The following is a 9,990-nucleotide window of genomic DNA, read 5'->3' as shown; positions in this document are numbered from 1 at the left end:
CCTCACCTTCTTCTGTAAGGCGCAGTGAAAGACGAAGATGAAGACCCCCTGGAAGGCGTTGAAGGTGGTAAAGAGATAGGCCATGACTACCGACTCCTTATTGATGAAGAGGAGGCCGAAAGCCCAGGTGAGGCCCAGCAGGAAGAGCAGCGCGATGGCCCCCAGGGCCCAGGATCTGGGGTGGGTGGGGAGAGAAGACAGGGACATCAAAGACCCGCTAGTGGTGATGCTCCCCTGTTGGCCTCCTTGGGCCTGGACGCTCTCTGCAAAGACCCACCTAAGTGAGTAGGCCTCAGGATAATGGCCTGCCCAGCGACACTTCCACCTAGCCTGGGCCTGAGGGCCAAGCAGAAGTCGGGGGTCGGGGTTTGTGAATGGTCAGTCATTCCCTGCATCTTTCATCCTTTTGGCCCTATTTCTAGGCCCTTAAATTATCTTTTGCTGCCTATTTCTCTTTAACTTGCCCTGAAATAGACTCACTTTTGAATTCAGTCTTGCCCTAAGCAGTTATTCAGTTATGTCCCCCAAACCACAGGTTGAATGTGCTAATGCCAGGTTTTTTAATACACATTAGGTAGATATATAACGAGCACAATAAAACACCATCTTTGTCCTTAAATCACACTGTGTGACAACAGTGACAGCACTACATTTTACAAAGTCCTGGGAGAGGCCGGGCCAGTGTGGAGTTTTTGTGGCAGGGGTGCAGGGAGGGGGTGCTCACTTAATGTTGTCTAGGCGACTCGAGTCAGGCTTGAGCACAGATGAGCTCCGGATCATCTTGTGCAGGGTCACCATGAGGAACACCAGGTTCACCTGGGGGCAGGACAAGGGGAGGGGCTGTGCTGGGGTTGCTTTGCCTGTGGTGTGAGTTCCTGGCCCAGTCTCAGCCTGGACCTCCTTCTTCTGGGCCTCTTCTACAGGAATACCTGCCCCAGGTGCTCACTGACTGGTATAACTGTCGGATAACAGGGTTCCCACTACTGGAAAGATGGGGCCCACAGCCTGCCATAGAGCAGGGGCTCAAATTCCAGCTCCTAGATGGGTGAACCTCAGTACTGGAGCTCTACAGACCCGCTGTGCTCTCATCCTCTTAGTTGGCTGTTCAGTTCCCATGGTTTTCAAGGGCTTGGGGAGACTGGGATTGCTCGGGGACAAGGCTAGCCTGGATAAAGGATGGAGACGCAGTACTGGGTACCACCTTCCAGCTTACCACAATAACAAAGGAGACGGGCCCAATGAAGCTCCAGATGAAATAATTATCCACTCGGAGCCAGCAACTATAAAGGAAGCAGGGCCAGGTAGATAGAGGCAGAGGGGGGCCCCTCCCTCTGACCCCAGGAGCCCAGTGCCCCAAGGGTCCTGCTGTTGAGCAGGGAACCAGGAAAGAGGAGAGATGGGGGTGGGGGGAGGCACTCACGCCTTCTCGGTGCCATAGCTGCGGTAGTCAATGGCAGCTGCGATGCCTACCACCAGGGCTGGGAAGCAGTAGCCACCTAGGTAGTAGTACTTGGTGCGGGAGTACTCGCTCTCAAACACCTCTACCAGCAGCAGATAGAGGTGCACACCCTCCAGGCACAGCCAGGAGAAGGCAGCCAGGAAAAAGTAGTGCAGCAGGCCAGCGAAGATGGGGCAGGCAATCTGGGGGGCGAGGGCACCACAAATGAGGGGCTGCCCAGCCAGGTGGCCTCTCCTGCCTTCCCCCACCCCCTACCTTGTGCCTGGCCCACCTCATACTGAGTCTTGTCTATGCCAACCAGGAAGAGCAGCTCAGCCAGGAAGAGGTTGATGCACAGGTTCTTGTGGATGGTATTGCGGTCAGTCTGCAGTCCCCGCAGGAAGCAGAAGGTGGAGATGCAGATGGCCAAGCAGACCAGGGAGATCACGATGCCTACCCAGGTGATGACTGACAGCAGCAGCTCGTTGATGCGGCCCTGGTACTGGGGGACAGCAGAGGGTACACTCAGCACCCCTGCCCACAGCCGGGCTCACCCTGGGCTCAGCTAAGTGCCAGCTGGGGGCAAGGCTGCAGGCCACAAGTACTGCTGGTGCAGCCCCCACCCCCCTGGCCTACTGCCCCCGGCCAACTTGCTGGCCCCCACCACTCTGCAGGTGGCCCGCTCACTTCCTCATGCTCTGGAAGGCGTGTGGAGAGATGACAAAGGTGACACCAACTTGCTTCTCCAGAGGGCCTTGGGAGAAGGTGGGACTATGACCAGAGAGAACCAGATGTGTGGCCTCATCCCCTGGGCAAGACTGGTAGCCCCCCATGCCCATGAAGCTGGTCTTCCCTGGCACTGCCCATGCTTCACTCTATGATGCCATGCAAAGCTGGGCCAGAGAGTGGGCCCGCCAGGAGAGCGCAGCGGAGCGCCAGCCAGCTTACGATCTCACGGTGAGCCATGAGCACGGCAAAGTTGGTGAGGTGGCTGCAGGCACATGTGGTGTGGGTCTTGTTGGACTCCACCAGGCGGCAGCCCTGGGTCGACCAGTAGCCCAGCATGGAGCGCTCCGAGTAGTTCCAGAAGGAGCAGTTAGCATTGAAGTGGTTCTTGGCCTGTTGTGTGGTGGTGGCCGGGGAGTCAGATCTGGGGAGTCCCTCTCCAGCCCTCACACCCAGCTACAGGGATAGCAGCAAGCTTGGAGCTCCAGGTGGCAGTTTGATATCTCTGGGACAAATGACCTAAGCAGTTGAGGTGGGGGCTGCGAGGGGGTGCATGGTCTAGGGAGGGGTGCAAACTTGCTCCTGGGTGGATGAGCAGGCAGTGGGAGGATATGCAGCATGGGAACACAAAAGATGCTGGGACCCTCATGGAGGGTGGGGGATGCGTCAGCTCACCTCCAGGTGGGCCACAGTAAAGATGACAGGGTCCATGAGGAAGACACGACTGGACTCCTTATTGATGGAGGCTGCAATGACCTGTGAGTTCACCACCAGGGAGGTGCCCCCTGGGCTGCCCGCGCCCGTTTCGCTCGCCAGCTTCACTGTGGCGTTCTCAGTGGACAGGAAAAGACCCAGGTTGTTGTAGAGGATGAAGACAACTTTGACCACCCCTGGGGAGGACAGGTGTAGTGGGGTTTGCCATCAGCCCCTTGGCTGGTGCAGCTGCAGCCACTGGGACCTGTTTTTACCAGGCCGAAGCCCACGCGAGTGGGGCTCAGAGAACCCTGCCCTGGGACAACTGCTCGGTTGCAGGCAGCGCCAAACAACAGGGCAGCAGGCCAGAACACACAGCAGCTGGGTCCCTGGGCACCTCTCACTTGTGGTGTGATCTCGAGCAAATCCCTAACCTTCCTGTGCCTTAGTCTCAAATGGGACAGTCCTCCCTGAGCTCTGAGTATCAACTGCTGCTGCACCGAAGTGAGCCCTGTAGACTGAAGTGTCCTGGCTCTACGGGGCTTTGGGAGGACCCCGTGAGTTGTATTCCCCCAGCTTGAGCAGAGGACTTCAGGGAGCCACAAGGAAGGAGAAAAGAAGGGGCACTGACCATTGCGGCTGTTCTGCTTGATGGTGTTGGCTGACAGCTGGATGGAGTTTTCGCTCGGGTACTCCTGGGGGAACACCAGCTCCTGCACTTGGCCCTCTGTGTTCAGAACCGTGACCTCCAAGACTGTGGGACAGAGGATGGCAGGGCATACGGGATTGGAATCTGTGCCCAGTCCAGGGGCCCAAGGTCAAGGGCCAGGGTGGTCTCTGGAACAGGTGGGCCCCACAGTTCAAGATTTGCACTTGAACTTGCCTCGGTGAGACTATAGCACTCACCCACATTCTGTTTGGCAGCCAAAAAGCGGGCCGGCTCCCTGACATTGTCGGCCAGCAGGAAGGCACCCTCCTCCAGTACGTCCAGGAGCATGGTGGCTGTATGCACCTGCTCTGTGGCATTCATGTCCTTCCAGGACTCAAGAGCCTCTGGCCGCAGCAGGTTGTCCACTGTCTCCACCACAGCCTAAATGAGCAGGGAGAGGGGTTGGGGGGAGGGGAAAGGTTGGGGGTGGCGCCATGAGTCGCCTCATATCCTCCAGTTCCTCAGGATGGCCTCTGTATCCCCTCCACTCAATCTCCATCCCCCCCAGTGCCTCCTGGGGCCTGCCCCACCCCCCTCAGACAGTAGAAGCCCTCTGGGCCTCACCTTAATGTAGTCCTTGCAGGTTCTCTCCCGCTTGTGCATCTAAGGAAAGGGATGGAGGCACTGTCAGGCCTGGCCTCCTGCCCTACTCATTCCAACACTCTCACTCTTCTGTGTCTGCCACCGACCTGGCGCTGGGCCGTGAGTAAGAGTTGTTCCTAAGGGACCCCCCAACCCCCAGGACCCTCCAAGGTATCCGAGGAGGGAGACCAACAGGCCTGGATTCTGTCCTTCCTTCCTCTGACCATCATGGGTGGCAGCCCAGCTCTTAGGTACTAGGCCAGAACCTTCCTGAGGCTCTAGGACAGAGCCCACCATTGGCCCTGCTGCCAGGCCCCACCTTGTTATAGTTCTTGCCAGCCGACTCGCGCTCAATGGGCCGCAGAGCCTGCAGCTGGGCATCCAGGATGTCCAGCAGCTGTTCCATCAGCTTCACGGAGGAAGACACATCTCCCGCATAAATGGAGCCCCGGGTGTGGCGGGCCAGCTCACTTGCAATGTTGGCTGCATTCTCCCCGCTCTTGATCTGAATGAGGCAGAAGTGGGGGGCCCAGCTCTGTCAGGGATCATCTTGCTTCCCCATGGTCCCTTTGCACATGCCCGGCCTGCTCAGCCCTTCTCATTGCTCTCTGCGGCCCCTTCTCCCTGGTTGCCCTCTCCCCTACTCTGTACGCTAGAGAGTGGACCCACATTCCTGCCTCCCAGACCTGCCGCCCATTTGTCTCCCTCTGTGTCCCATTGCTCCACTGCACCCTGCACCCAGCCACCCAGAGCCCAGTGTGCACAGGTGCTTAAGAGGAGCAGCTGCTACTGGTACCTTCTGGGCCACCTGGTTGACCCAGGGGGAGGTGCAGTTGCTGAGGTCAGGGCCCCGGGGGTTCCAGAGCCCCAGGGCTGGTAGACACTGGAAGGAGGCAATTCCTGCAGGGACAGACAGACAGGACAGAGAAGGGAGCCACAAGGAAGGAGAAAAGGGGCCAAAGCAGGGGGAAAGGAGATGACAGAGAGGGCAAGTAGGTGAGGGGAACATGGAAGACCAGACATGAAGCAGGCCAGACAGTCAAGAGAGGTGTCACTCTGAGGTGACATAAGTCACCCCTGACTTCCCAAGCTCTCCCTCTTGGCTCCCCTTCCATCTTTGCCTACAGGAATAGAACCTTTTAGCAAAGCCCATCTTGGAAGCCTCCTCTCCACGAAGCCTCTTCTGACCCTTCCCTCGGATCCCTGGAGCACATGGTCATGGCCCACCCCTCTGGCACTTCAACTGCCGTCTACCCTGCCATCAGCTGCTGCCAGGGCTGGTCCGCCTTAGCCTGAGACTGGGGCACACCCAAGTCACCTCTGTGGGCTCCCTGCAGGGTCTACCTAGTGCTTTTCATGCGGCAGGTGCTCAGTACTGCAGGAGGGGACAGGGTTTGGGGTGGGGGAGGGTACTGAGCTACTACTATGCCCTGGGAGCTCTGTTGGCGTCTGGGGACACAGCAGCAGATATCAGGTATGACCCCTGCCATATAAAACCCATGCTCTGGCAGGGGAGATGGTCAGGCAAGTGCACCTGTGCTGAGTGATGGGCATGTCCTGTCTCTTCCCTGCCCAGACCAGCAGTAGCCACCCCACAAACCAGCCACAGTGGAAGTGACCAAGGCCTCTGCACTCACCTCGAGTCCCCTTGGGGCAGGGCCTCTCCACCAGCATGCCCTGCTGGGTGGCCGGCCACTGGACCCGCCGCACCTCTCGTGGTTCACAGAAGAGCTCTGGAGACACGTGCAGATTAGGGGCTGGGGGCCGCCGGGTACTGGGGGCTGGGGCTGTGGCTGGAGGCAGGTCAGGTCCCAGCTGGTTGATGGCACCCACCGGGTGTGTGGTGAGGGGTGCCCGGCGGAGTGGGGTGGTGGCTGCAGGTGAGGCCGTGCTGGTGAGGGGTGTGGGCCGGACTGTGGTGGTCGTGCTGAGGGGCGGGGAAGTGGCTGGGCCTGGAATGGAGAGGAGACAGGAGACAGAGTCACCCCCATGTTTGGGGCCTTGCCACAGCATGCCTGGGTACTTGGATCCCTGGCATCTTAGCATCTTTCTTGCCAATGAAGTAGAAAGGTGTCCTGGTCCCCACTGGGTCTGGAAGGGGATCTCCCCTGGCATTCTCTCCGCCCACAGAGATCCCTCACTTCTGTAGGACCATGTAAAGCAGCCAAAGGGGTTAAGAATTCACTCCTGTGCACCCAGAGGTCTGAAAGAACAACTGGAGAGGACAGGCCATGAAGGTAGGGAACATGGCCACCTCCCATCCTCGGTTACTCTCACTCTGGTTTGTAACCTGGCCAGGTCCCTTCCCTCGGGTGGGAGGCCCTCAGTTTCCCATAATGCAAAGGGAGCTGGGTGAGATTAGGCTCCCTGGACCCCTGGGGCTGCTCAGAGATGGCTCAGGGCAGCTGAGGGGGCAAATGAGACTACAGAGAGGCCCCACCCCATCAGCAGCAGCAGCAGCAGCTCAGCCTCGTTCTGTTTCTGGGCTTCCTGATATTTGGGCTTCCACTCAAGATTTTGGTTGATAAGGGTTCCATGGCTAAAAGTGCACAGGCCACTGGGAGAGGCAGTGCACTCAGGGGTTAGGTGCCCAGAGTTCTGAGTCCAAATCCTCCAAGTACATGAACTAACCCCCAACCCCCAGGGCTTAGTGTCCTCATCTGTAAACCGGGGGCAGTGACAATCCCTGTGACTATGAGGGTTAGATGAATTAAATGCTTAGGACATGAGCTGTGTGACTACATTCAAGGTCTCCCCCAACCCACCTCCAGGTCCCCAAGAACTCCAAGTGTGCCCCCCACCCTGGGACTGGGGGTGAGGCCTGGGGCAGTGAACAGGAGCCATCCTCACCGGCACTGGGGTCCGGAGGTCCAAACTCCAGGCTATAGCGCACCACGAAGTAGTTGTTCCAGACGTAGAGCTGGTTGTCACGCGGGTTGTAGTCCACAGAGGAGACGAACTGGTAGGGATTGGGGAAGGCCAGGCTGACCGGCTCCTCGCGGTTAGCATTGGTGTTGAAGGCGTAGTCCACGCGGTTGCCAGCTGCCTCACTGTCGTCATCCACATAGACCGAGCGCAGCACGTAGAGGACACCGCACACCATGAAGGCGTTGGACGCTGAGCGCTTGTCGTATCCTGTTTCCCACGTGCCCTCGAAGCGCAGTGTATAGGGGTTGAGCTGGCTTACCACCAGCCGCCCATTGTTGCCCTCAGTGGCATAGATGACCCACAGCCCATTCTCGTCCACGGCCAGATCGATGTCAGTCTTGCCTCCCCAGCGGTAGGGCGAGGTGTCATGGTAGTTGGCCGTGTTGATGACTGTCTCCCCGCTCTTGATGCGTGTGCGCAGGTCGTACTTGACAATGTTGCGTGTGCGCTCCTTGTTGTAGAAGACGGCGCCGTCGTAGACCACAAAGCCAGTGCCATCCACGCGGTTGGGCAGGCGGTAGGTGGTGGTGTGGCGCGCTGCCACGTAGTCCTCCCAGGAGGCATACTCGGTCAACGTGTCCGTGCGGTAGGGGATCCAGGGCATGACGTAGATGCGGTCCCCCGCCTGCAGTGGATCCTTGCACCACGCACCAGACTGGTGCTCCGACTCGTGCGTGGAGGTGGGCTCCAGCACCTTCTGCAGGGTCCCTGGGCACACGAAGACTGGGCAGGGTGGGTGGGAGGAGAGGAAACAGGAGAGGAGGTGCAGGGATGAGGGAGGGGAGGAGAGAGAAAGGGGAAAGAGAGGCAGTTGGTCACAAGGCCAGGGGGAAGCCAGACTGTCCCCTCCTGCTGCTGCAGTCACGGTTGCTTGGTAGGGCTGGTGATGGGAAGGGGGTTTCCGGGCTGGGATCCCTGCCCGCCCAGCTGCCCCTCTCCCTGGAGATGTCAACCCTGGAGGCCATTAAGAGCAGGGTTAGTGGGAGAAGGTGGTACCCCTCTTTCCTTTTCTGGCTGCTAGAGACCCCACAGGCTGGGGATAAGGGGTTTGGCAAGAGCCCTCCCAGAGACTTTCTCGTGTGACTTAAGCCTGGCGGAAAGACCTCACTGCAGCTGCTGCCTGGCAGCTTTCAAGTTCCAGGGACTCAGTGCCCTGCCTCTTGGCCATCATCTCCACCCCCCAGGGAAGAGCTAGAGTGGAGGGTCCCATCCTTCACCCACACAAGGAAAGATTTTTTTTTTACTCCCCTTTCTTCCTCCTGCAAAAATTGCAAGGTAGTGGTGTTTCTGTACCCACTGTGGGTGTCAGGAGCATCCCCCCATTCCAGGGAAGGGGAAGCACCCAAGGTTCCTGATGCAGCCTGTGCCCTCCCCCAGTACCCACACAATCAGGAAGGGTTTTTGGAAAAGTCCAGCCTCTCCCCTACGGTGCCCAGCCCTGCCCCCAGCCGGCAGGGTCTCTCATGGGGTTTGTTCAGCAGCAGACACTGACACTGGTGCACAGGGATGGGGGTGGGACATGGGGAGGGAGGGGACTCCCCAGGAGAGTTGGGGAGGGGGAAGGAAAGCTGTGTGGAGGGAAGAGAGACAAGGTGGGGCCCTCAGCAGAGGTCCTGGCTCCAAGGGAGGCACGCTGGAGACCACCTGGGAAGAAAGGTTAGTGCTGGCAGAGGAGAGAGGGGGTGAGCAGAGAATTCACTCCAAGGCCCAGGCCCGACTGAGGGTCCCTCAGGGGGGCACTCCCAGGTCCAGCTCAGAGTGGGCAAGGGAGGGAACCAAGTGCTAGGATAAAGACCCAGCCCACCCCAGCCAGGCCCCCCACCTCCCCTGCCCCGGACCCAGATTTACCTGCAACCATCCCCGGCTCGGGAGGAGGGACCAAGGCAGCGTTGATGTCAGAAAGGTGGGGGGCCCCGCCCCACCCCCCCATTCCCTGAAAAGGAGGAAAACCTCAACTGCATCTCGTTGGCCCCCACTGGCCTGCCCACCCCTACCCCATCATGTCCCAGGGGTACCTACTCCTAGGCTCCCCTGCTGACCCAGTGGCGTTCTGGACTCTCATGGTCAGCATGGCCAGACTCCCCTCCTCCTCCCAGAGTGATGACAGTCAGAGGCCCCTCCATCCAGGATGGCTGGGGCCTCCCTCTCTACTCCCTGCTAGCAGAACCCACAGACCGGCCAGAGTGAGGGCTTGCAGTGAATTCTCTGCTTCTGCTTGGCTTGTCACCAAAGCAGATGGCCCCAAGGGAGACAGGAAGGGCTGGGACCTGGTCCTGGCTTGGGAGGCAGCCCAAGGGTCCCCAGGCACAAAGCAGCCAGGAGCATGCCCTGTTTTAGGAGAAGGGGCACCCAGGGCACAGAGGTGGGCAGGGACCAGAAGGATCCTGGCTTGGGCCCTGGGGCTTCACCATCTCCCTGTTCCTGGTGCCCTGAGGTGTTGGCCTGTCCCTCCACCTGTTTCCTCTGTGCCAAGGTCTCCCCTCTCCCCAAGCCAGGAGGGCTCCTGCCAGCTGTGTGTGTGAGGGGGGCGGTGGGAGGTCTCAGAACATGACCTGGTCAGAAGGGTGTGGAGGAGGAAAGTGTGGTTAGAGGTTACCCTGGGGAAGGGGGAGAAGATGAGAAAGGGCCTGGGGCCTTTGCCAGCAAGGACCCCTCCCTAGCACCAAGCTCCCAACACCTCCTTTTCCCTCCCCGCCTCTTGAAGAGAAAAGATCCAGGGCTGCATATCCAAACCACCACCGGACCTGCAAGAAGAGTGTCTGGTGCTGGGTGGGAGAGACTCCAGGAAAGAGAGACTCGGAGTGGCAGGGTGTTTGGGGGCAGACCATGGGCTGGCTGCCCAGGCCGCTCTGAGATGGGGAGGGAGACAGCGGGGAGGGGAGCAGCTTGGAGGGACCCACTCCACCCCCCTCGA

The 9,990-nt window shown here is 59.3% G+C and overlaps 1 protein-coding gene across 2 annotated transcripts in view; it reads right to left on the bottom strand.

Moving 5' to 3' along the window:
* Positions 1 to 9,990, bottom strand: part of ADGRL1 (adhesion G protein-coupled receptor L1) — a 28,980-nt gene that overhangs the window by 3,477 nt on the left and 15,513 nt on the right. For both annotated transcript variants that reach the window (XM_014543282.1, XM_014543285.1), the window contains 14 exons: positions 6,999 to 7,799; positions 5,786 to 6,100; positions 4,945 to 5,048; positions 4,468 to 4,653; positions 4,131 to 4,169; positions 3,764 to 3,947; positions 3,489 to 3,611; positions 2,840 to 3,054; positions 2,387 to 2,557; positions 1,731 to 1,940; positions 1,421 to 1,641; positions 1,214 to 1,280; positions 725 to 816; positions 7 to 175 (listed from right to left, as the gene is read on the bottom strand). In XM_014543282.1, the coding sequence (XP_014398768.1) occupies positions 7 to 175; positions 725 to 816; positions 1,214 to 1,280; positions 1,421 to 1,641; positions 1,731 to 1,940; positions 2,387 to 2,557; positions 2,840 to 3,054; positions 3,489 to 3,611; positions 3,764 to 3,947; positions 4,131 to 4,169; positions 4,468 to 4,653; positions 4,945 to 5,048; positions 5,786 to 6,100; positions 6,999 to 7,799 (2,897 nt within the window). The remainder of the gene's footprint in view (positions 1 to 6; positions 176 to 724; positions 817 to 1,213; positions 1,281 to 1,420; positions 1,642 to 1,730; positions 1,941 to 2,386; positions 2,558 to 2,839; positions 3,055 to 3,488; positions 3,612 to 3,763; positions 3,948 to 4,130; positions 4,170 to 4,467; positions 4,654 to 4,944; positions 5,049 to 5,785; positions 6,101 to 6,998; positions 7,800 to 9,990) is intronic.

Source organism: Myotis brandtii, unplaced genomic scaffold (assembly GCF_000412655.1).
Source record: "Myotis brandtii unplaced genomic scaffold, ASM41265v1 scaffold1092, whole genome shotgun sequence".
NCBI classification, from domain to species: domain Eukaryota; kingdom Metazoa; phylum Chordata; class Mammalia; order Chiroptera; family Vespertilionidae; genus Myotis; species Myotis brandtii.
Note: the sequence above shows the minus strand (reverse complement) of the source record. Positions and strands in the feature narration are given on the sequence as shown.